This window comes from Lissotriton helveticus, chromosome 12 (assembly GCF_964261635.1).
Source record: "Lissotriton helveticus chromosome 12, aLisHel1.1, whole genome shotgun sequence".
In the NCBI taxonomy this organism is placed as follows: domain Eukaryota; kingdom Metazoa; phylum Chordata; class Amphibia; order Caudata; family Salamandridae; genus Lissotriton; species Lissotriton helveticus.
In genome coordinates, this window is record NC_136073.1 from 143,875,929 (window position 1) to 143,903,471 (window position 27,543).

The 27,543-nt window shown below is 43.4% G+C and overlaps 1 protein-coding gene across 2 annotated transcripts in view; it reads right to left on the bottom strand.

The window, feature by feature from the left end:
* LOC144798489 (hydroperoxide isomerase ALOXE3-like) overlaps positions 1-27,543 on the bottom strand; it is a 228,390-nt gene that overhangs the window by 25,705 nt on the left and 175,142 nt on the right. For both annotated transcript variants that reach the window (XM_078669390.1, XM_078669391.1), the window contains exons 6-7: positions 20,104-20,276; positions 11,769-11,912 (exon numbers count right to left, since the gene is read on the bottom strand). In XM_078669390.1, the coding sequence (XP_078525516.1) occupies positions 11,769-11,912; positions 20,104-20,276 (317 nt within the window). The remainder of the gene's footprint in view (positions 1-11,768; positions 11,913-20,103; positions 20,277-27,543) is intronic.

Here is a 27,543-nt window from a genome sequence, read left to right on the forward strand (position 1 = left end):
GCGTTTTAGGGTTTAGGATAGTGCTGAGGGGTCCTGCAGGGTAGTGTTTGAGTGTGGGGACTGGACTGGGGGTCAGTGGAGGGTCGTGCTAGGGGTAGTGTTTTCGGGTTTAGGGTAGTGTAGTGGTGTTTGCGTAGTTTAGGGTAGTGTTTTAGTGTTTAGGGTAGTGCTGGGGGTCATGCAGGGTAGTGATTGAGTGTGTTTGAGTGTGGGGACCAGTCTGGGGGTCGGGGAGGGTCCTTCTGGCAACCCTACTTTATATTCATTTTGATGAAATGTCTCACTCTATGGCAGTACATCTATATATATATTAAAAACCAAAGTATGTCTGTCTGTCTGTCTGTCTGAATGTCCTTTGTGCATTACTACACCATTCATCTGATCGGCATGAAACTTTGGGAAGTTGTTCAGTACACTCCAGCGAAGGTTTCTGGCATACATTTTTTTTAAATATCAGCCCCCAGGGCCCTCATAATCTTTCTAATACTGATGTACGCTCCAGATGGAAAAGCAACAAATCGGGTATCCACAAGCACTCGAATAAATAAATAGAATTAAAACACCATTCATCCGATCGCCATGAAACTTTGGGAAGTTGTTGAGTACACTCCTGCGAAGGTTTCTGGCATAAATTGTTTTAAAATATCGCCCCCCTCCAGGGCCCTCATAATCTTTCGAATACTGATGTACGCACAAGACGGAAAAACTAAAAATCGTGAATCCACAAGCACTTGAATAAATAAATAGAATTAAAACAGCATTCATCCGATGGCCAGAAAACTTTGGGAAGTTTTTGAGTACACTCCTGCAAAGGTTTCTGGCATAATTTATTTTTAAATATCGGCCCCCCAGGGCCCTCATATTCTTTCGAATACTGGTGTATGCACAAGACGGAAAAACAAAAAATCGTGTATCCACAAGCACTCGAATAAATAAATAGAATTAAAACAGCATTCATCCGATCGCCAGGAAATTTGGAAAGTTGTTGAGTACACTCCCGCGAAGGTTTCTGGCATAAATATTTTTTTTTAAATATCGGCCCCCCAGGGCTCTCATAATCTTTCGAGTACTGATGTACGCACCAGACGGAAAAACAAACCATCGTGTATCCACAAGCACTCAAATAAATAAATAGAATTAAAACAACACTTTGAAATATTTTCCATATTAAAATGAATAAGTTTCAATAAAAATGACACAATGTAAATTGAATGTTATCATAATGAGTTTCCTTGAATTTCCTTTCTTCGGAGATTGCAGCAATGCGCAACGGGTAAGCTAGTTTAAAATACAATTGTAAGGTATAGGCAGAGCGGAGGTTCCAGGGGGTACTGGAACCCGAATAAACAAGCTTTGGCATAGCCAATAGGTCTCGCCTTTGGGACCTTATAAGTATTTCATCATGCAGCACAATATCCTTGGTGCAACATCAACTGTTGCATGGCTAAACACTTATAATGCCCCAAAGGCGAGACCTATTGGCTATGACAGTGCTTGTTTATTTTGTAGTTAGTGTTATGTTTCCATTTGGGCTTTTGGAGGGAAGGGGTATTTTATTTTGGGCTTTTGGTGGGATGTGTGGTTCACTTTGGAGTTTTGGATGGAGGGGATTTTTATTTAGTTTTTTGGGGAAGTGTTGGAGCACTTCACTCACCCTACCACTTTCAAAGGGTACCAACTGCCCCTGTTCTCAAACCAGAATGCGTTTCTCATTAAATTTGTGTTTCCCTCAACAGATCCTTAACCATCGAAGCACATTTAAGTTATAGAAATGTGTCACATGTATTTGCCATTCGTGCACATTTTTTGAATTACCTCCATTTCAAGTTTGAATCAAATTAAACATCGCGGAGACTATCAACTAAATAAAATGTTCTGACATTAGTGTTGTCTAAAAATATAACAAACGTCCACATTATAAAATGGACTACCATCCACTAGCCCTTTAATTCTCCCACCGATGTTTAGGTCTCGCACCTAGCGATACACTGTGCAGCAGTATTCGCGCAGCAAGAGTCCTTTTGGCCGGGTTTTGCAAATGGACCTGGAAAATGCACACACCCGTGCGAGTGATTTTCCATTTGCGGCCTGCTATTGGCCTTTCCCTGCTTGTTGTTTGGTGAAATGGACACCAATAGGCCAGAGGCGGGTGCATAGCTCCGCCCCTGGCCAATTGGTGTCTATTACGCGCATTTCCTGCCATATGCTTTCAATTATCGTGCCCAGACACAGGCGTGATAATAGAAAGCATATGGGCACGCACGCACCAATCGCGTATTTATTTCTGGGACTCCGGTATGCAGGCCTCCAAGGGAGCTGATTGGTTACTGATACTGACCACATTTCATCACCCTTCCTAGAAAATCGATTTCTTTGCTTTTGGGAGGCCATTGCAATTGTCGTTTGAAGCGCTTTGAAACTAGGTCAGAGGCAGTAGGCACTGTGTGCAGAATTCATTATTAGTGGGTGGATGATGACTTGGGAGCAAAAGAAGGGCGAACAGAGATATCACAATGTCCCAGATCACGCCTCCCTACACCCCCAATGTTTCCTGTCTCTCCTGAGACAGGTAAGGCAGAAATGCGGAGCATGCGGCCCGGCCGGCGGCATCAAGCTGGGACAAGCTGGGGCTGCAAGTTCACCTCCCAGAAGGAGTCATGTGCCGCATTTCAGCACTCAGACTGTGGCAGGATACCCACTTGAGACTCCTTGCACCGTGCCGGCTTGGTGCATTCTGGGCATGAAATGAGTGGTGGCCCTTCCGCGGATCTAGGATAAGGTAAGGCGGGGCTAGGGTGGCATCAGGAAGAGCAGCAAGGAGCACCCCCGCAGTACTGTTTCCAGGTGCAGAGGACTTGAGAGTGAGCATTAATGGAAATACCTGTCACTCATGTGGGCATGCCTCGAGTAGGTGGACATGCAGCTCGGTGTCTTTAGGACGTATGGGCACTGTGCCTCGAGTGCTCATGGCACACTGGCAGAGATGTGCTTGCAACACACTGGCGCAGGGTGTGGGAGCTTGAGACACACTGGCTGAGGGTCTTAGAGCTTGTGGCACACTGTCTGAGGGCATAGGGGAGCTTGTGGCACACTGGCTGAGGGTGTAGGGGAGTTTGAGGCACACTGGCTGAGGGTGTTGGGGAGCTTGGGGCACACTGGCTGAGGGTGTGTGTGAGCTTGTGGCACACTGGCTGAGGGTGTGTGGGAGCTTTTACCGACCTTCTGCAAAGAGTGTTTAACCCTTGTATGCCTGGTGCATGGAGTGTTTAACCCTTGCATGCCTGGTACAGAGTGTTTAACCTTTGCAGGCCTTGTGCAAAGAGTGTTTAACCCCCCCACCTCCCACCCCACCGCAGGCTTTGTGCAAAAAGTGTTAGACCCTTGGAAGTCCTGTGCAAAAAATGAGCACCCATTAGCGGTCTGTTGCAGAGTGTTTCAGCCCTTGGAGGCCTGGTAGAGAGTGTTTAACTCTTAGAGGTCTGTTGCAAAGTACATATATTATTTAGGGGCCTTGGCAAGAGTGGTACCTCATTCCGACTGGTGAGTGAGTAGTAACTACATGTGGCTCGCCCCTTTACACCCCCTCCCCTTCAGCCCCCAACCTCCACGGCGTCGAATCTAGAAGTAGATTGGAAAGAATCAAACACATTGATAGACAGTCCCCACCTTATCTGACAGAACATTTGAATATTACAACACACTTTCTCAGTGTAGAATCCTTTAAAATGTGGCCAGATTCCCACACACGTCCCCCCCACCCGCGCTAATCGTCAGACGTGGGATGGGGGCCAGGAGAAGCCGGGTGTGAGAACAGAGGGTAGGGGGTCTGTGACAGGGAGGGGGAGGGAAGGGGAATGACTTACAATGCAGGACCTGCCAGCCACAGGCCCCCCAGTGATGCAGCCTCAGGGGCACCCCACCTCCCAACAAGGCCCTACCCCCACCAGCAGGGCTCACCTCCCACAAGATCCTACTAGAGGAGAATTTTTAGGGGGAATTTTATATAGCGCTAACTCGATCCCCGAAGGTATTGGAGCACTTTACATAATTTTAATGTTACTCAACCTCTTAACACGGAGCGCCCCACAACATGCCCCCTCTCCAAATTCAGAGCCGCTCCTGACCCCCATCCTGCTCTTATAACTTCCCCCATCATCAACCTTCTAATCACAGTGGTCTTCAAACTTTTTAATTCTGCGCATACCCTCACTTCAGATAACAAGCATTTACAATGCAATAGGTCTTGCATTATTAAAGTTTGAGCTATTGGTGTTGCATTATTTAGCAATGTCAATAGCTCAAACTTTAATAATGTGAGAGCTATTGCATTGCAAATGCTTGTTATTCATCCCCTGTGCATTAATTTATAACCTACCCCAGTTTCCTTAGATCACACTTCAGCCCTCCCCCAACACCATCCTATCCCTTTTAATGTGTACCACGCCTCTAAGGGCAAACAAACCATCTGTAGCTGTTTTGTTTCCCTTTGCCCCTGGGCGGGGGCTGCCGACTTTTCCCTTTAGGCTTCACAGCCAATCAGCGGCCTCCCATTTCAGCGGGCGATCCAAATTTCGCTGTACGCAAGTTTGTCTCTAAAAAAAAGAGCAAGATGAAGGACAGAGCGACAGAGTGAACATTCCCCAGCCACCTACGGTTTCAGGAGAAACACCCGAGCTTGTGGGAGCAGCACGGAGATCCTGACAGGTACACAAACATCGACATAGCTAGGGGGGGGCGGTCCGCCCCAGGCCGCTGTACCGTACAATGAACAAGCAGTTAACTTAAGGACACAGGCCTCCTCATGAGGAGAGGGGGCCCGTAAGAGGGTCAGCAGCCCTCACACAGCAGCGACTGGCCTGCCCTCCTCAGCCAGCCGAGGTCAGACGACCAGCGCCGCGCAGTCTCAGATTCATGGTGGCTAAGTGGAAGCAGGGGCGGATCTTATTGGCGTAAGTAAGAAAACAAGTGACCGCAATGCGCCATTAGGGCGACGCTGAAAGATCGCTGTTCAGGGGGCTACCAAGGTAAGACGAAACGGCTGGAAAGGGGGGCAATGAGATGCCATGGGGCGCCCCCACCCCAGCCAAGTATAATATGAAAGGCGGGCTCCTTCAGGGCCGCGGGCACTCAGTGAGCTGACAGCCCCTTGTAGACCCCCAATGCCCATCATCAATTACGTAGCAAGAATAGCATGGGACCGAATCAACAAAAAAAATCGGGCCCTCTGACCTCCCGCTGGTCAGGATTAAAAGCCAGCCATGACTAGGGTACAGTGGGCTCTGGACACCCTGGGACCGGTGGCACAGCACCTATTGCCCTAACCATAGCGATGGTGTCTCGCCTCTCTTTACCCCTTCACTCTTTCTTCCCTACCACATTCTGCTTCCATGTAATCCCCTCCCTGCATTTCCTTTTTGTACATATGTCTAGTCTTTGTGTTCTTCCTCCTCCGTCATCCTTATTTCTACCTCTGTTCATGTTGCCTCTCTAGTCCCTTCTCCTGTTTCTTATCCCTTCCTCTCTCTCCATTTCCTCCCATTTCCACCCCTCACCCTACCCCTTTTACCCTCACTTATTACCCTGTTCTCTATTTTTCCCTTATTCCTTCCTTCCTCCTTTCTCTCACCTCCATGTCTCGCATTTTTTTTCTCTGTCAGCCCTATACAATTGTTCTCCATTTCTCATGCTATGATCGATTACCCTCCTTCCTCCCTCTCTCCTGCCTCCAGCTTTTCATTATTTATATCTTTTTTTCTATTCATCTCCCATCCCATCATTTTCAATATTATGCCCCTGCTTCAGTTGTTGGTCCTTTATTCTCGCGGTCCCAGCTTTTCTTATTTACTCAGCTTAGTATCTCCTTGATACATCTCTCACTCATAGCTCCTTTCTCCATCTCTCACTGGTATCTACTTCATCTCACTGTCACTAGTTTCACCTTCGTCCATCTCTCACTTGTATCTCCTTCGTCCATGTCTCACTGGTCACCTTCGTCCATCCCTCACTCATATCTCTTTCGTCCATTTCTCACTCGTTTCAGTGTACCCAAATAAATTATAAAGACTGCCGCAACGGGCCAGTGCAGCGCGGCCGCCGTTTGAAGTTGTTGACTTTTCCCCACTAAACAACATGCTGTGCGCTTTGTCACGCTGTCTAACCGTGTGGTTGGTGGGGAGGAGCGGAGGCAGGCGACACTTTTAAACAGCGTGGAACATCGTATTTACAATATGAAACTGACTTACGTAAAACATAAACACAGGTTGCATATTTTAGAATTGTTTAAACACGCATCTTTCAGCTGCCGTATAGTTGCCCATACTTCAAGATGCACTGGGGGGGAGGGGGCAGGCCCCGCCCAGAGGAGTGTCACTCTGTTGCCTCTTTCCATTTGCTCTTTGATGGATCATTACAGTCCCATGGACTCCTTGCATTGCCATGTATGAGAGTTTATTTTTCTTCTAAAATACACAATGAATTGTCACACATTCAGTTATCTATGCCCCGACAGGCACCATATACTCAAATCCACCCTTCCTCCTACTTTTTTTCCAATGTATGAGGGTTTTATTAATGTTTTTGTCAGGACTCGACTGCGAAGCTCAGCCTACGATTCCCACCCATTGTCTTTTACTTGGGGAAGTCCTAAATCCCGGAAAGCCACCCCAATTTCAGAATATTTTAAGCATCCATCTAACTTCCAGCATGCCTGGGGGTCCGCTTCTCCTGTAGCCAGACCACAGACTCTTTCTGCTTTCTTTTTTCTTCCCTCTCTGGGCTAGTTCCCTCTCTGTCATTGTCTCTCCAATTGTTTATTTCAATTCATTTCGTTCCATCCATATCCTCTTTGTCTCTCCTTGCCTCGAAGTACCTGTGTCTCTAGTAACTCAAAGCCATAAAGAGCACTAGCTCACATAATTATGTACACACATGCACCCCCCACACACACCTCCACACCCCCACACACACACACAGATATAAATAACAGAAGAAAAGAAAACTCTGTGCCTCTTCTCCACCCAGTCAAATCCACCCATGGGGAAGGTGCCGAACAATGAGCGAAGAAAACCCATACACTTTTAAACTGTGTGTTTCTCGTCCGCCACAGGAAACAAATTGGTCGCACTCCAGAATGTATTTTTGAAGATAAGTGCTCTACGTTTTTTTTGGTAAGAAATTGGAATGCAGCCCCTGAGTGAAAATCTAATCAGTTGAACATAACAAATGGAATCTCCTGTATCTTTCAATGCTAAACATGCCACCTATGCCTACAAAAGTTGTCGCCTAATAATTTTCTTTTAGTACCTGCAGTGCCATAGATATCAGTCAGCATTGCAAGCATGATTACATACATCCTGTCTGTCTTGAGTAGTTAGGTGGCAACATCATGCGAGGTCAACGGAGGTCTGATATGTAGATATGAGGTAGGAAACATTGACTTAGTAAGTCTGTAAAAATGAGTAGAGCGTGGATGGGTATTTATCATGTGAAACTATGCCCGGTCATTTCGGCTCCCTTCCCATAGTACTCTATCCGATGTTTCGGTTCATTACTGGTTTGAATTATGTTTTCGCGTCTCCTGGATTAGAAAAGATTGTCTGAGCGTGGGGGCTTTGAGGGAAGAGTTGGTGACGGGTTCAGTTTATGCAACAAGTGCAATACAGCAGATGCTGCACTCTTGCCCAAGTGCTAGATTCTAGTCTTTTTCTTTCAGTACTGCTCGTCTTCATTGCTGTACATTTTAAGTGTTTAACATTGCTATGTCTCTGTAGTTTGTACCACTCTTGTCATGAACACGGCTACGTGGAAGGGTTAATCCTCTTTCCGTCACTGCGACCAGTCAAGAAACTCTCCCAGCTTGTTCTTCGAATCTTCGTGGAAATGTTTTCATTTGGAGTAAGCTCATAGAATTCCACCCCATGGATCTTTTCCCCGAAGTAGATACAAATATTGTTTTTATGTGTGTTGCTTGGCGTAATAATGCCTATTACAGATGAATGAAAAAGACTTCTGGCCTAATTTAGTGGTGGGCAGTCAAGGAGAATCCGCACAAACAAGCATAGATCTCACATCCGGTGGTGCACTAGATCTATTTACTATTTACGTAGTGCTGTTGGAAAATCCTCCAACTTCCCCAACAGTTTAGTCGTTTCAGAGTTAATTCCTTCAACATGATAGCTCAGTTAATACTTTGAAAACCTTACATAGGCAAACTTTTTGAGACTTTCAGGGAAGGGTCAGTAGTGTCCCTAAATGCTTTAACAAAGTCAGGATGTTAGGGAGGGCAATTATGTGATCACTACTATGTACCCCAACTTGTGGGTGCTTTTTAGTTCCCCACATCGGATAACGGAGACTCATCAGTGATGGGCATTGGCAGAATTTTCACTAGAGGATTACCCCTTCTTCTCCAGAGTGGTTCATTCACACTCTAACAATGGCAGAGCACAATCTGCCACCCAATTTTCATAATTGTAACCTGGTTGGAACATTCTCCCCAGTGATTGACATAATGTCCTCCACTCAAACAATAAATCAGTCTGATACTTAGTTTAAAGAAAGGGTGAAGTAATTTGTGGGAGATGTAAGCACTATTTTCTTCAAAGAGTTTCTCCTACTGCAGTCACAACATGCTTTCCTGCAACATTCAGCGCGCCATGCATGCTTTCCCTTTCCGAGGGCCCTGGGACAATTGCGGCCGCTTTTTTTAAAAGGTCTCGCATTGCCAAGAGTTTGAGCTATTGGCATTGTACTTTGTTTGTGTTAATTAGCAAAACAGATAAATAAAAGGCATTGTCATTTACAATGCCATATAATTTAAAATCTAGCAAAAGTGAGACCTATTGCATTGCAAATGCTTGTTTTTCATCCCACTTAAAACCCTGATGTCAAGCTCTTCCATTCCTGGTGCTTTGCAGCTGTTTTAAGATGATCTTAGAATTTCTTGTTGCTTAAATGGCTGTAATTTCTGAAATTTCTATGTTTCCCTCTTCTTCATTGCTTGATTTTGCTCGCGAAAAAGTGTCACTCATAGTCATTGAAATGTCACTCATAATTGCACTGAAATTCAGAAAATACCACACATAAGCAATCCAAAACTTTGGCAGCTATGTTGGATCCCATTATTTGTGGGCTTTTAGGACGCTGCAGGCCATTCAATCTGGGACTTCCAATTGATGCAGGGTGTCTGAGATCCCCTCTCAACATTGGCGCTTCAGGCTCAAATGAATTACATAAAAAGCATGTGTGGTAGCGGTTGAACGTGGGAAATTGTATCGCCGTACCATCAATGGTACAGCCTTACAGTCACATATGCTGACTTTGAAGCTGGGTGCCCGGGTTAGAGTCCCAGGGTCAGATCCCCATCCTCTGATTCTAGGCTCATCACTTAATAACTGGATGTCAGGTTATAATTCAGATACTGATGCAGAAAAGTTGCGATGATAGGATGAGCTGTTTGGTCTTAGTTGCCTACTAAAACCTTGCTTTGCATGACTACCCCTCTTTTTCTGCCTGCCCCATGTGCAGTGGCACAGAGTGAGCCACTGATAGAGTGTGCTTGGATGGCCACTGCTGTCCAACATTAAAAGCCCACATTTAACACATTTCATGTGGAGCACTTCTGCCAATATAAACCTATAAAGTAACTCCCGATCTTTGAAATCTTCTGAACTTTTGTGGAGTGCATGAAATTTGGGAAAATTTGAAAAAACGTCACAATATTTCAGAGGGAAACTATGTAATGCTGAACACCCCTAAAAAGAATTGATTTGGTTATGATGTTGGCTGGAATATATTTTAATTTGATGCAGAGCAAAACATAACCCCCAGTCATAACCAATTTGTAAAACTTGCAGATTGAGAAAATCAAGGGCTGCATTTTTTTTTATTTAAATATAGAAAAAGCTCTGTTACTCTAAATACTATAAGTCTGCATTTTGCTTAAGTCTATCCTGCTGGTTTTAGGAAAAGGTTAGCTCTAAACGGCACTACATGGCTTTAGAGGGTAGTAGAAGGCTCCAAATATCATAAAATATTTTATTTGGAAGTCAGTGATACTTGCTAATTACAACGAATACTGTGGCAGCGCAACATAAAAGTATATATTCAGTGACAAGTAGGCTTAGTGAATGTAATCATTTATTATTTTTTTTTAAAGTTTTTATTTGTATCTTTTGGCACGCACCATACTCGGAGGTGCAGCACCGGCGTCCATGCACTGAACCAGTGCCATCAAAGGCTGGGCTGACAGTGTCCAGGGCTGGGGCAGTCACCATAACCGAACCGCTCTTGTGTCTGGACTGTCTGCAGCCCGGGGTACAGCGCAGCACAGGCAGGCCACATCCGGGAGAGACGAAGCCAGCACCAACACCACAGACACAGGTCAGGAGGAGTGCCGGCTGCCATGTGAATCCCCCTGTGCAAACTTTCCCTTGCACCAACCCCCCCTTGCACCAACCCCCACCTGCACCAACCCCCGCTGTGCCAACTCCCCCTGCGCCAACCCCCCCTATATGACCCCCCCTGCGCAAACACCCCACGTGACCCCCCCGCGTGACCCCCTCTGCGTGACCCCCATGCGACCCTCCCTGCGTGACCCCCTGCACACCCCCCGCGTGACCACCCCCATGCGTGAGACCCCTGCGTGTCCCCCTGTGCGGCCCCCCACGTGACCACCCCCCTGCGCGACCCCCCCTGCGCAACCACCCCTGTGCAATCCCCCTGCGCGACCCCCCGAGCAACCCCCCTGAGCAACCCCCCTGCACAACCCCCCCTGCGTGCCCCCCTGCATGACCCCCCTGCGAGTTCCCCTGCACGACCCCCCGTGCGACCCTCTTGCGTGACCCCTGCACAAACCCCCCATGCGACCCCCCCGCATGACCCCCCTGCGCGACCCCCCCTTTGCGACCCTCCCCACCAAGACCCCCCAGCGCGACCCCCCCAGGCGACCCACCCTTCTGCGAACCCCCCCTTCACAATCATTGCCGTTAGTATTCAGATATTGCTCACAAAGAATACCACTAGTATTCAAACAATGGTCACAATCAATGAGACTAGCCATTATTTTGCTCTTGAAATAGCACAAGAGCTGCAAATAAACCCTAACAGAATACTACTAAGCTTCAAATACTATTCTTCTAGAATACTACTAGTCTTCTTTTAGCATTCAATTGAAGTGTTCATTATGTATTTGAAGGTTAGTTGAGTAGAACTAGTATTCCCTCATTTGCATATTTCGGCTTGTGGGCATACTACTTAGTCTTCATGACTTCTAAATAAATGCTATATTTTAATAGTAAATGAATACCGCTTAAACCACTGGAATCACACTAAGTGAAGATCTTCCATTTTGGTGAGGGACATGCAAACAAACTATTAGTGGTTAAAAATGCAAGTGCCTGGAAGAGTGTTTGATATAGAGTGATGTTACTGAGTTGTCTTCATTTCTTTGTTTATTCAATCAGTTCAAATCCATGTCTTTTTCCTGAGGAAATGCTTTTATAGAACTGTGCATAGTTAAAATTCAAAACAGATAAAGTCAGGCTCCATAGTACAAAACATCCCCCGTTGTCATAAAATGCAAACCTTTGTGACAGTAAAGAGGTGTGTTGCTAATATGAACATTATTAGTCAATATCGTTCAAGTAACAGCTGCCATATTCTCGCAGTATGCTGTTCACTTATATTTATTCACATTCTGAATAAATTAACTAATGTCTTGAAATTTCAACGTTTTAGACAGGCCGGATGGCTCAAAGACAACACATTACCTGGATTGCTAGGGGTATCATCTCATCCTGGGGTGAGAGGTAGAGAAGACACAAGGGAGCAACCATGTACTGCTGACGACCTTTCAATATATTTGCAGGAACGCCTTCCAATATCTTAAAATCTGCAATGAAGATCTTTCCTCTCTGCAAACAGAGGGAACAGTACAGGTGAGCTTGGCATCGGAAGAAAACATACCATCAACAAGTGCATACAGAATTGAAAGGTAGTATATTGGTGCAGATGCAGAAGAGATCATATCTGATCACTTTCACACTCATGACAACATTCTTGTCAATATAGAATTAAATATGAAAGTATAAGACATCACTGAAAAACATTCAATAGTGTCTGTATTTAATAAGTACATATTTTTTTCTAACTCGGTGCACTTTATAAATGGACTCTGTATACAAACACATCAAGTAAAAATATTCCTTCTGACTTTTCCAGCAACGTACTCCACTAAAATAACCTGATTTAAGAAGACGACTGCATAGAAATCTGCAAAGAACACGCAGCTTTCTCATCTTCATTTCTGGCATTACATTTCCCCTATTTAGTGTTATAATTGCTAAAGTTACCTTAAGTCTCAGACAAGATCTGAAGTTCACTTGGTGCAGCATGCATTCTAAGAGCTTCCATAGGGTGAAATGTGTTCGGAAGGAGATGGTGCACTTATTGTACAGCCGGGTAGTACATCTCAGGACTCTGCAAAGGGCTGGGCATCCTCTTGTGCTAGACTGCGCTAGCATTTAAGCAGTTGTGGACACCCAAAGTTCTGCTCTTCTAATTGCATAGAGAACCAAAAGTGAAGGGCAGTGGTTGGAATATAAAGCCCTGGCCTGCATCAGAGGAAACATCTCAATGTTGTGGGTTCTTCATGTGTCTAGTTGAGAACAGGAATGAAACGGCAGTATACAAACCCGTCTCCAAGACTGTGGTCTGTCCAGAGATTATTACGAGAGGTTTCCAATTCAAGATGACGTTGTCTTTTTCTGTGATGTCAGTTTCTGTTTAAATCTGATATAAAGGACGCATTGACAAGTAATGGAGCCATTGTAATGCATTAATTCCCTTCTTTTAGATTGTGTTTCTCGACCCACTTGCTACTATTGTTGCCTCTGATTTTTGCTCTTTTACAATCAGATTTTCTATTGGAGTTTCTATTGAAAGTCTTTGCTTGGCACTTTTTCACTGTCCAGATTGTTAGGTTTGAAAGCCCCATTCTTATTATATACTTATTCCGTGCCATAGGTTAGCAGTGTGCGGCTAAATGACATTTCATTTGCATTCACGTTATGAAACCCACTGAGTTATCCTTGTAAAGCACAAACCTCAGTGAGCAAGTGTGACTCCATTTTGTATTTCCCCATTAGGCTGTGTCTGAACTAGGCCTCATTATTTGTATTGCTTGCCTCAGCAGAACACTGTATTCAGCTATTATTTCCTCCCTTGCTCAAGTTTGATTTCTGACTTACTAATGAATAGGCCATTCTGCCCTTGCATTCCTATCTTCGTGTGTAACTTTGCTCCCTTGTTAGTAGACGCTGAGGCTCAGCATAGTAACCTTGTATTGTAGATAGTATGTACCCATCTGGCAGGTGGTAGCTCATCCCTCTGTGCCTTCCTTGTTCATGTTCGGCTCAGGGCCGGTAGCTTTCCACTGTGGGCGTGGCTGGAAGCTCTTGGGAAGAATCATATTGTGTTACTGGCTGTTTTTGGGCCAGTCCCTCGGCAGACATCTTTTGGTGCAGGTCAGACTTGGACTCCTCTGCAGAGTATTGCTAATAAGTTAACCTTTTGTATTCTCTACTGTCTGACCGACTCTTCATTACTTGGGAAGGCATAGCAGGTGGTTGTAAATAACCTGGATGGCCTTACTTCAAGTGAGAGTTTGGTACCTTGCTTACCTACTTCTAAACAAACTTACATCTTCAGGCAAGAGCACCACTTGAGACCTTTTGCATGTACTAGTGAGTGCAGGGTGGCACATTGGCTACTGAGAGGACTCACACTTTCCTCAGGCATTCATGATTGAAATTTGACAGACGTTTACAGAGTTGTATTTGTGTCAAGCCTGCGTCTCAATAGTAAAAGTAATCTCAGGTCTGGGCAAACATCTCACAACCTGACATGTTACCCAAGATGTCCTGTTCGCTCAGTGTATCTCACACATGGGGGGACACTTAGAAGTAACGGTTAGGCACACATAAAATAGCAGCACGCTAGCCTCTTGTCCAGAACACAGATGGATTTTACTACTGAGATGTGGGTTTGACACACATACAAGAATCTAATCACAACCTTCCATCACATCTTTTCTTGTTTTAAAAGAGCACTAATGTTCACCATTGAGAGCACACAACAGATCTACCTGATTTACCATTGTGGCAGTGGGCCCCTGAGGCCATCTGAGGCACTTGCTGCATGCATTACTGTAGTAGATATAATGTTCACACACTATGTTGTTGAGTCCTGAGGTGACAGAAAATGAGCAGATGGAAACTCATCAAACATATGTAATACGAAGTCCACCATGGAAGACTAAAGAGGAAAGTAACTGAAATCCCCAATAAATATTGGAAGAACTTATCGCTACTACACAAACTGGTGATTTTATTATTTTCTGAACTATCTACAGGCGGGCCATTTTCAAGTTATAGGACAGGATGTCTCATTGGCCAAATTATTATATTAACAAGGACAGTGCAGAATTTGAGGAATTTAAATGCATGAACTGTACAAGATGTAAAATAAAAGTTGAATAGAGAACTTTCTAATAAGTTGACATTTGGTTATATTTCTTTTGTCTACTCAACCAGTATAAGATTAGGAGGGATGTATTGATTTGCTTAAGTACAACCCATATACATAAAATACGATGTCCAGTGATACTCAAGTGTATTATTGTACCATAGGTGAATTTGTCATTCTAGATAACCATTTAGGTACTTTTTCTATTCCAGCAGCACTTTAATGTGAGAGTGGTGGGATCACTGTTGTATAGAGTCTACCCACTAGTGATTTGCTCAATGATTTACATCCTAGCAAAATCCACTTCCTTTCTCAAAAGTATAACACAATTGCTGTGAATACATATAAATGTCATCCTACAAGGCCTTGTTCTACAGCTTAGAAAAATAGCAGGTGAGAGCCTTGGCAAAGAGTCTCTCTTCCTACCACATAACTCCTCCCAAATGTCTATCCCTTCCAACTAAGTTAGGATTAAAAGGTAAAGATAAAGACACCCCTTCCAGTTGCTCCCAGCCCTCCGAGTTCTGCATTTGCAAATGGATGTAACCAATGGTGTAATTACCTTGTGAATTCAAGTACTCAAAAGAGAAGCAGGAGGCAAAATACCCTACTCTCCCTTTAAAGAGGCTGTTGAGAGAGAAACCAGAAGCAAGCAGCCTATCGTTTATCACAGCAGGTCATTGAGCAGGAAAATCTCATGACAGATGCCTTTCAAACTGGAGGCAGGGTAAATATCAAGGTACTAATGCTCAGGATGTCTATTGTCCTGAGAGAGAGTGAAGTATGTGGCCTATTCACAAATTTATCACCGTGGCTTTCCAGAAATCTCAAGCCAAGAAAGAAGATTATAAGCACAAGGTTTGCCTGATTTAACTGACGGCAAGACTTGTGTACACAACTAATTCTTACAGTATATGAAAATACTGGGTAGAACAAAGACTAAATTGATGAATGCTGATCACCTCACTATCTCGTCCTTCTGACACACCCACACCACCCTATTGAGCGACCTCAACCTCTCAGAAAATATAAGCTAAAAAAACACCCTCATCAAGACACAACATGGTTATGTGTGTCACACAACCAATACAATAAACAGACCACATTCTCAACCTTAACTTCTCAACATCACCAACAGTCCAAAGCAAACCATGTATGCCCTTGGAATGGACCGGCCACTTTGCCACCCCCCTCTTCCTGCTCAATGTACTACTTATAATTCAAGATCAAACACAAAAGAGAAGACCAAACTTTCAGATCCTTTGAGCACTTTGTCCAAAGACATGCTTGAACACATTTTTCACCCCATCAATGCCATGTCTGATGTAAACACTGTTCTAAACAACAGCAACATTGTTTTGGAAATCTATGAGAACATCCACACCCCAATTACATCAAAGTATTCAGCACCTGGTATTCTAAAGATGCTGTTGAGAAACAACCCATCTGCAGACAGGAAAGAAAATACAAAAAAAACTAGAACGTCCAAGGACCTCTTGATACTGAAGTCCCTTCATGCAACATACAGAGAGCTCATCATATCAGCCAAGACAAAATAATATACCATCACCATCAATGAAGCCCCAAACAGAACAAGAATGCTGATGAAGACATGCATCGCATCAACTGCCTGCTGGACTGAGTTATTCAACATAGAAAAGTTCAATGCCATCAACGTCGACACAGTGAATAAATACAAAAAAATTAATCAGCCCATCAATGATACAAAGCCTGCTTCATCGTGTACACCCACTCTTCCTGGAGAATTTCACAATGGTCAGCCTTTACATCCATAGCTCTCTGAGATCCGACTGACATTCTTGACTCCTTCAAAGGCACTTCTTATGATGATGTATGATCATCTTTCAAAGCTCTCTGGGGATGCTCTTACCCCTACTTACAATTGTCAATGCTCCCTTAACTCGGAAGTTCTCAAGACAGGCCAGATTCTCCCACATTTAAAGAAACCTACACTAGACACAGGTGCCCTTGCCAACTAACGGCCCATCACTCACCTACCAATAATCAGCAATATCATTAAAAAAGCAGTCTATGTTCATCTCTACAATCATATTAATTATAACTATCCCCCCCATCCAGCTTCAGATCATGCTGCTGAATGGATACTACAAGGTACACCCACACATCGTAGATCTTGCCCTCTTGATCAAAGATGAAGATTAACCCTGTCTCCAGCTGTTGCTGGAGATCTCAGCTGCCCTAGACACAGCTGACCATTCCACCCTATTGCACACCCTTGGGTCGTAAATGGGAATCACCGGCAAAGTCCGGCACTGGTTCTCTATCTACCTTTCAAGCCAACATCAGTTTGTTCACATGGACACCTCAGGTCACAAAAGCTCCCCATCACCCGAGGAGGCCCAAGGTTTCATACTATAATCTATCATCTTTAACATTTACATGGAACCATTTGGTGCTCTACTCAAACAGCGCCATGATTCACCAATATACCGATAAAACACAGGTCTACTTTAAAGATTCCTCTGCTTCATACACCCATAACCTCAAACACTGCCTATACATCACATTGATATGGTTGTCCAGATCCTACCTGAAGCTCAATCCAACCAAGACAGAATTTCTGTTATTTGCCAAGAATAATAAACAAGATGCAGTACATACCAGACTCAATGACATGAACCTTGCCAGCTTGTTGAATGGCAATTCACTTGTATGCACTCTAGACACCAAGCTTACCCTCACCGAAAAAAAACCAGACAGTCTGGTAGCACCTCTCTCTAGCATAAGAGAAACTGTTTCTTCCAGAAAGCAACTTCAGAGTGGATATTCAAGCCCTTCTACTCTCACATCTGGATGGTGGTAGTAGCCTACTCCATGGCCTCCAAGCCCCCACAGTAACACCCCTTAGAGGCATCCTACATGTCACAGTACATCTGATCCAAGGCACTGAATAAAAAGGACTACACCACCCCCATCATGAAAGCACTTCATTGGCTCCACTTGCCAGCCCACGCCATTTTCAAAACTAACCACATCATTTACAAAGCCATTATGACTGGCACCCCTGCTTATCATGCAGATAAGCTCACCATATATGGTGGTTCATGACACACCTGCAGTTAGGACACCATCAAACTGCAGACCCAGTATAAAAACGAAAAAACAATACAAAGATTTGTTATCTATGCAGCCAAGGTTTGGAATATCATCACTGCATTTTTGGTTGGACTGCCCCAATGCTGTTCCAATTTAGGAAGGCAACAAACATTCCCATCTTTAAAGAACACTACATCACAATGCATTAACCGTCCACATCAGAACTTCCTCTCCCATTACTCGTTGACTCCAAGATTGCCTTTTAATCATGTGCAGCGCTCTGCTGCCTTTTGGCTAGGTATGCACTATAGAAATACCACATGCATCCATGAGGTCTGGAGTGTACATGGGGAAATGGAACCTGTCCTCTCATGCTAACACAGGGACTTGACAGAGCTAGATCGTTCAGATGACTGGCACAGAAACATAGAGCATGTTATGTCCCTGGACGAATACCAAAAAAGGCATGAAAAAGACTATGGTTAAAGATTGTAATTTTGAAGGCTGAATAGAAGCATGTTACAGGACTAAAAGGCCGTATAACTCTAGTGCTACATAATCAGTCACAGGCAGTAGACACAAGAGGATGCAGAGCATCTCACCTTCAGTGCTTTGATAGGGAAAAAGGGCCGACCAGCATCAGAAACTTGGTATCAGTCACTAAAGAGCTTTAATAGGTACCTCTGAGACAAGTCAAGTAATAAGTGCTATAGCTGCCTCCTCATAGGCATGTCATCAGGCAACCTAGTAGTGTTTAATTGTTCTGAAACAGACTCCAGTGTCAGGGACAAAAACCTAGCATGCATTACTTGTGGTCAGACTAGGGCAAATTTTAAAACTGGCCAAGTAAGGTCGATAGACATAGGCATGCGGTATCTATATGGTTCATTACATTTAGTCACTCAAAACATTTATATCTTAAAATACTGAATTCATGCCATTCATATTGAATAGAATTTTTAAGCAATGTTCAATATTTCAAAGATGGAAGCCAAAATCGTGAATGTTTGGTATATAATTCCCAATCCATGGAACCATCCACATGAGAGTCACATTGCAAATATAAACAAGCATTACCTAGACTGTGGTGGCCATCTTTGAACTCTAGTAAAATATGGCAATAAAAGGATGTGCTGTCCAAAAGACCCACTCCATGACAACTGAATGTGGGAGCCTAAATCTGGAAAGGAAGCTCTTTGTGACACACCTGTTTGGTTTGTCTGGCACCCAGATTTTGCAGTACTCTGTTAACAATTTTGTGATTGAATTTTGAGCCTTGGGCTATCCAACAGGGCATTTTAGCACTGTTCCCAAATTGTGAGCTACTTATATCCAACTTTAGAAAGATTATACAAATTAATCTGGCCAATTTATGCTCAGATTGCTGCTCAAGGCAAGGACAGGTATGGGCAGCAAGCTCTATTTTAGTTACAGTTCTTTCCAATCTTATCATGATTAGCAGCATCAACAAACCCAACAAATGTATGGTTGGAAAACAACTATATTCCTCACTTATCAGGCCAAACTCCTTGCAGAGGGCATCCTACCCACACACCTCTCTAGTCTCCTATATAATTTCTCAGACACCTGTGCTGCATACAGATTTAACACCTCAACCACTCTAGAATGCTGAGCCAATGCAACCTAAGCTGGGCACATCTCCAGCACTCATGCATAACCCACCTCTACCCACAAGAGGACAACACTCACCTAGACCTCTCAAACCACTCAGATTGGTTCCGGCCTGCAACCCCTCCTGGCCAAAATACTAAACAAATGATATCTGCACCCTAAACAAATACTAGTTTACATTAAGAGCTACAAAATGTTGGTCAGGTCTAAAGTGAAACGTATGCAACACACTCAATCTACCAATACACACCTAGAGATCTGAAATTCAATAATGATTCACATAGGCTGCAACACCCCGAGAAAGGGTGGTTCAGTAACTAACATTTATCTTATGAAAATCTAAAACAAACATTGGCAAAGTTAGTAGGTCTGCCTCTTGACATTCTGATAGTCCAGAAAGTAACAATATTTTTTTATATTTCTAGCTATATTAAATTTCATAATTTCTGCATCCACTGCGCTTGTCTGTGTGTATGTATAACTTTACTGCTATTGCCTGTGCTGTATTGAGCTATGTGTGTGAAAAAAGCGTGCTCTACTGCTGCATGTGCTACACTTGAACAGTTCTCTGCAGTGAGAAAAAAATGTCATTTGCTATCCTTATATGTACCTGTGAGATGTGATGTAGTAGGTCATGGATCACAATGCAAACGCGCCATGCATTACACTAAACAGCCAAAAACACGAGGAGAGAAAGAAACATTCATCTGGGAAGAGATCAACTCTACTCTATGTGCAGGTTTAAGACCTAGTGACAATAGCTCTTGCAGACAGTTGCACTATCAAGCCAGACCTAGAAACAAAAGAGCTGGTGGAGCCTCCAGCTGAATGCATGTTATTCATACATCAGTTTGCAGGTCTTATACATACCTGTAACTGAGCTGCAAGGTTTGTCTTTGGCCCCAGGATGTATGCCACCATGCTGCCCGTCACTGGGAAGTTGTCCGGGATTTTGTTGCACTTCTTTATCATCATTGGATCAACGCCATTGAGGAACTGGTACCCAAAGAAAGCATCTTCTTTCCAGTGATGGGACACATACTCTATGTGACAGAGTACAGGAATGTGAATAAGATTACACTGTCTAGAAAATATTTCCCATTAGTGAGAACTGTTATCATTAGGAGGGTTGATTCTTCTCACTTATTTCTCCAGAATCTGCTGCGCTACTTTGAGCTTTTTATTTTCCAATGGGTGTTTTCTGTCTTTGTTGGAATTGGAACAAAGAACTGTGAGAAATGAGAATATATATATATATATATATATAAATATATATATATATATATATATATATATATATATATATATATATATATATATATATATATATATATATATATATATATATATATAATATTTTTGTAGTAATGACATGGTACAATTAACAGAGCTAAATTAATGTATTCTTAAGGCTGGGAACCAGAGCATGAACTGGTGCTAACAGACTTAGACGCCTGGAATTTATATAAAATAAAGGGGTTTCGGGTAACTCGAGAAGAAGGAAGTGATCATGATTCACTAAAGTTAGAAATAATTTGAGGTTAAAGAACTCTGCGAGATACAGTAATCACCTTTCAAATGGAATAACCATAGCGCCTTAGCACTGGAATGACAGATCAATGCATGGTGAAAAAAACTAATTTCCAATAGAGCCTAAAACTGGAAAATAACTGTGCAATGAATCTAGAGTGGTATGAATATACAATCAGCCAACTAGTTCACTGTTTTAGGCTTGATTTAAAAGGAAAAGAGATCAGAGATAAGAAGAACTAGAGTCACTGTGGAAAAAGAAAGGATTGGTTCAGTGAGTATTAAAGAAAATTAAAGGTGCTGATACGGAAAAGTGAAAAAAGCCTTAAAGAACGTTGTGATATGATATTGAACATTATAATACCCTTGTCAAGATAAGGAAAGTGTTTAACACACCTATTAGATATCAGAAAATAAAGAGAAATGTTGGGGAAACTTACTAAAAGCAATAGAAACAATAAATACAAGAATGTTTTGGAAATTAGTACAGGAAGGTTCAGGTAAAACACAGTGATCAATGAATTGTGAGGTGGATGAAGTTGCATGGGAGGAGTATTTGGAGGAAATATATGGTAAGAAGGTAGAGTCAGTGAAAAGAAGTATAATTACCTGGAAATGGGTGGATGATGACAACAGATCCCATTTCATAGTAGGTAATATAAAAATGTATTATATTGAATCTAGCCTTGACTCGAGCAACTGAACCTGATAACCTACCTGCCATCATAATAATGACTTGATCGGAGTAGTGGGTAGAGTTTATATTTTGGATGTTCTCTGTCATATTAGACACAGGTCAGATTTCTGATAGCTGGGGAGGCGCTATGATCAGACTCATCCATAAGAGAGGAGACATAACGGTCCCATAAAACTTATAGGTTGATTAACCTTTTAGATGTGGTAGAAAAAGTATTCGCAAAAACTATTTTGAGAATATTGAGGGAATGGGTTGGCTCGAAACTAATTTTGCCCTCAGAACACGGGGTGTTTCAGGAGTATCACTCAACAATTGATCACTGTTTTGCTCTCTGGTCCATTGCATGGAAATCAGTTGAGCAGAGAGGCAGTTTGTTCTGCTGTTTCGTAGATTTCCGTGCTGCATTCAATCTGGTAGAAATGAACTGCTTATGGGAAACCTTGATAAAATGTGATATCCCAAAGGAAAAATTTGTCTTAATCCCGGAGTTACATAGGCATAATGGGGCCGAGGTCATTATGGATACGGAGGGGACGTTGACACAGAAAATAGCAATTAATAATGGATTAATACAGGAATGCACTTTGGCACCACTACTCTTATCCATATTTGTAGCTGAGTGGCCATCTGCCTTGGTAGTTGCTAGAGGTACTAATCCCAGAATGAATCGCAAACATATATCATACCTTTTTATGCAGACGATCTTGTAATTATAGATCAGGCTGAGACGGGCTGCATAGAAAACTGAATGCGTTAAGGGAATAATGTAGCTATTAAAAAATAACTGGAAATATGGATAAAACCAAGGTGTTGTGCTTTATTAAAAATGTAGTAAAGTTTAGTTGGTATTTGGGCCCCACAGAATTGGAAATAGTTAATGAACATAAGTATCTAGGGGTCTGGTTTGAGAGGTCCCTGAATTAGCATACCCATATGGAGGCCCTGAAGGCAAGGGCCCTTGCCTGGGTGAGTGGCTTGAAAAATGAATTGAGTATAGGGTGAGATTTCGCACAGACCTGTTTTAACAGCTTTTGTGGCCATGATACCCCCACAAATACAATACAGAACTGAATTGCTTTGTATCAGTGGCTAAAGCAGGTTGGATGCTGGGGGAGAGAAATGTCTAAAGACCTTAATGTCCCTACCAGCTTGCTCCATGATTCAGGCTGTAAGAATGGAGACAGGAATGACATTGTGGAATATACTGGCCCAGGTGGCACTGATAAGATTCTGGCAACATTTGGGCTCAGGGGAGGAACAGAAAATCTCCCAATGGTGTAAAAATGAGATTCAGCAAAGTGAACAGAAATGGGCCAAAGGTGTTAGAAACAACTAGAAGACTATATATGGGGATATGAAGGTGAGGGTATGCCCACAGGATTTACAAGTATAGGCCTAAAAGTGCGAGCTGAGGGCTTTAGGTAAGGCTCTGTCTCAGGAATATGACTGGCAGTATTTGAGGGGGAAATGTCAGGGTCATTTATGTTAAATTCCTGTCAAAATAAAGCCTGGTTTCTGTATCTGGATATATTACCAAATCGTGGGCTTCGGTGTGATATGCTAAGAATAAGGATTGGAGTTAATCCCTGTTATACAAATGACAAAATAAAAATGGAAATGTTTCAATTCGGAGGGAATTGTAAATGTGAGTTGAGTACAAAATGTGATATTTTGCACATCTTAGTGGACTGCTTAACAGTGTTAACCTTGCAGAAATTAATTTTAAGTCCATTATTTTTTAAATATGGGAGTAGGAAACGAGCGCAAGCCATAGAACTTCTTACTGACATGCGTTATATGGATATTGCAATTTCTATAGTAAAGTTTATTACCGCAGTTAAAAAGGCCCTGCATGGGTAAACATATTAGTTTTGTTTTCAGGTAATTTTTAACAAGGAGCTATAATGGAGCATTGACGTGGTGTAAATATAACTGTGAATTTTTAAGATGTTCTGGCTTTATCTGGATTTTAGCAGATGACTTAGAACCTTCCTGCCACAATGTTCAGCTAACAGCACATGCTGCAGAAGCACATGTTGTGAAGCATTCGCTGGGTTGCCACGTGATGGGTCTGCATGTGCACGTCAACACAAGGAATAAAGGGAAAGGGTCGTAAGAGCTATCGGAATAAGAATATTGGGGCGAAAGTGGAACAAATACGCACCCCTCCCCCAAGTCCTAGCTGGATGCAGCAAAACCCGTGCTCTGGATTGGCCTGGCGTCTTTTTACATACCAGGAGGAGGAAGTGATCTCCCTCCTCCCCGGAATCCTGAAAGACCGAGGGACTCATTTATGAGAAGTGACGCATCGCTGTGTGAAAGCAGCGATGCGTCACTTCTCAGTGCACACTCCTTGCGACATGATTGATGCGTCATATTTATAATATGACGCATCCTGTCACAAGGAGCTACAGATACGTCAGTATTTCTGAAGTATCTGTATGGCGCAAAAGTGACGCATTGCTGGAGTGTGTCACAAAAGTGACGCAACTCCAGCAATGTGTCCTTTCACATAAGGCAAGCCCCTTGTGAAAGGGCCTGCGTCAGTCTTACGCCTGCTGTGAGGCAGGCGTAAGATATTGACACATTTGCATCCTAGAAGTGGCGCAGTGAAATCTTATAGATTTCACTGCGTCACTTCTATGACCCTTTCTTGCCCCGGAACGCCCCCCCCCCCTGCATACATTATACCTGGTGCAGGTATAATGTGGCGCAGGGGTTTACAAAGTGATGCATCTACCTAGATGCGTCACTTTGTAAATATGGTGCAACAAGGCACATTTTTTACGCCACTGGTGCCTCACACAAAGTGACGCACCGGCGGCGTAAAAGTGAACCATGGCCTCATAAATAAGGCCCCGAGACTGATGGTCAGCGGTCAATTGCTGATTACAAATGTGTGGGGGCTGTGACATCTCACAAAGGAGGAGGGCTTCACCCTGAAGCAGGAAGGAAGGACTGGTAGGTCAAATCAGATGCTAGAAGCAGTATGTGCGCACTACCATGATATAAATACATTGGCCTATTGGGGCTTTTAAGTAATGACAAATAATAACATTTTATATGTACAAATATATCATGTTTATCACAGTGTTGTTTCTGCATCACAAAATGTAAGGTCACAATAGACACAGTGGACAGTTTCTTTTAAATGCTATGTTAAAAAGTTAAAGCTTAATTTTCTGGTGCATTTCCTCTCTTTGCAGTTAGATTTTGAAAAACTCTATTTGAACTACAAACTGTAGATGGAATGTTGGCATCGTTTTCTCTGGTACAATACAGTTTTGGATTTTGATGCACTGACTCATGAAATGTAGAAGAAACACTTGCGCTGATTTGCTAAGGACTTTAGGAAAAGGGGGAAAGCTCCTTTATGTGAAGGGATTTCTTAAACTTTACAGAAATGGACCAGGGACTAATTAAGTAAGATTCATTCAGCCTTATAGATATTAAAGGAGGGAACAACCCTGTGGTATCTTGCATGCTCTGGGTTTGTTCTTGTGCCTCTGTGTCTAGCATATATTGCACTATATTACCTCTAATTGTACTTTGTTTTCTCTTGTAACCTGCACACTTGTCACTCTTTCCTACTGTAATGCACTGTTTACTACCTCGTGTATTTTGTTTTTGCTCACAATTGTCACTTTTACCACATGTAACTTATCGTCTGCTTTTGTAATTTGTTCACTTGTAATTTTCTGTTCCTATTGTGAAGCGCTCTGACGCCTTCGGGTAAAGTCCGCGCTATATAAAACGCATTAATAAATAAATAAGTATTCCTTTGACCAGTGACGCTACTTATGGAATGTTGTGAGAGGTCCACGTCAAAGGATTCCAAGAGTGACAGTTGAAGCTATCGACGGTTGGAGAATTTTGCTGCCTGCGGAGTTCATGTGAAGGGAGTTTATGCTGGCTGACTGTGGTACTGTGAGCGAGGAAGTTTATATCTAAATTCGAAGCTCCCTTCAGGTTTACATTTCGTTGTTTGGGTGCAGTGTTTTCGATTCTGGAGCGTTATCACAATCTAGAATGTGGCGTGTGTATTGAAAGAAGAGTGTGTCTGCTCTCGTCTCACTACGTCGAGCCAGTGATGACTGGATAATTGCTTCAAGCTTCTTTTCCTGTCACTTCTCTGTCGAGAGCAGATATTTGTGGCAAGGACCGACCATTGTGCTGCTATGATGGGGCATACCGCCATCTACTGAATGTTGTTTCCTGTAAAACAGTTTTGAGTTATTTTTCCCTGGATTATTTTTCAGTGTTTGCCACGCTTCCTACTATGTCAATTTTTCAACAGCGATCGCGCAAGAAAACATTGTCCACACCTTCTTTTAGGAGCAAGAAAGGCCACTTTTATTTTAGGACAGGTGCATCATCAATATCATAAACATATTCATTATTTATTTATTATTTACATAATTCAACTCTACAGTGAGCCTACGAAACCTAAATCCCAAAACCCCGAACAAACTCCTGCCTACTAACCCTAGCCTACCCAACGCTACCCTTCAGGATGGCCAACCCGCTCCAGGCTGCCCACCCCCACTAACAAAAACCCGCCTACAAAAGAACAAAGGCACCCATCCTAACAGTGGCAAACCTACCTAAACTAAACAGTGCCTAGAGCACCGCAAAATAACAAGCCCAGAAATAAATAAAGAAAAAGAAAAAAGAGGGAGGGTGGGTGGGGCAAAACAACCTCCCTTCACGCCTCCCGCCACGCAGTTACTAATCCCCGCCTGACTTCCCCTTTTCCCTCTCTGCTAATCAGCCCCCCACCTGTAGAATGTTCCTCGCGCGAACCTGCCCAGGGAGAGACCGGCTCGCGCCTGGCTCTCCCTGGGTCCCCCCTCGCGCAAGAAAACATTGTCCACACCTTCTTTTAGGAGCAAGAAAGGCCACTTTTATTTTAGGACAGGTGCATCATCAATATCATAAACATATTCATTATTTATTTATTATTTACATAATTCAACTCTACAGTGAGCCTACGAAACCTAAATCCCAAAACCCCGAACAAACTCCTGCCTACTAACCCTAGCCTACCCAACGCTACCCTTCAGGATGGCCAACCCGCTCCAGGCTGCCCACCCCCACTAACAAAAACCCGCCACCCAGGAAAACCTTTAGCGTTTTCCTGCCCCACCTAAAGGAAAGGAAGGAGCACACCACAACTGTACTTGAAGAACCTTGCTAATCAAGTCCCTGAGTTCAAGGAGGTAAAAAGAGAGGCCCAAAGCTGAGAGATGCACACCGTCCTCACAAAATAAATGATGTTCAGATACTTGTAAATGATAATGGTTCAAACTGTATATCCCCCAATGTTGACAAAAAAGGCGCATTGTCCTGTTCACTTTCCGTCTAGCCTTTTCCAGGGCAGAATGGGTCCGTGCCCCACGCCAGTGCAAACGGGGCACAAACTCAGTCCATATGAGCATGGTGCTCTCCCATGTGGTTCGGATGATTTCCAGGTCCTGCTTCATTAATTTTAACAAGGTCAGCCCAGAGAGAGAAACCAAGTCATTCTCTCCCAAATGTAGCACCAGGAGATCCGGAGGGCCCCCCAAACACTGCGAAACCAAAGCAGCCAAGGCGGGAAAAAGCCCACCCCAGCGCATTCCCCCTGTTCCATGCCATGAGACTTCATGTGTCATACTGTTCAGACCAAGCGATCTCCCACAAAGCTGGCTGGCAGCGGCTAAAGCTGCTCTTTTAATGAAAGAGTGCCCCAGTATCCACACCCTCCTTTTGCATCCGGCGACTGAGAGCCAGGGACCTAGGAGAGAAAGAAATGTTAGACCAGCCAAAAATGCACTATTTCCTCACATACTTTTCACAACACTTGGAACGCCAACGACCAATGCGTCTGATCTGGGACCAGTCCCACCCCAGGCGGGCGGCCTCCGTCGCCGCACCAATTCTGAAGGAATGGGTACCAAACTGAACAGGGTCCTTCCTCAAACGCAGCAAGACCTTGCGTAATACAGCCAACAATTGAGATGCAACTATGGGACTACCATCTGCATGACAAAATATGGACCCCTGGAGAAAATGCGGAGAGGACACAAACACTTCCCATTCCC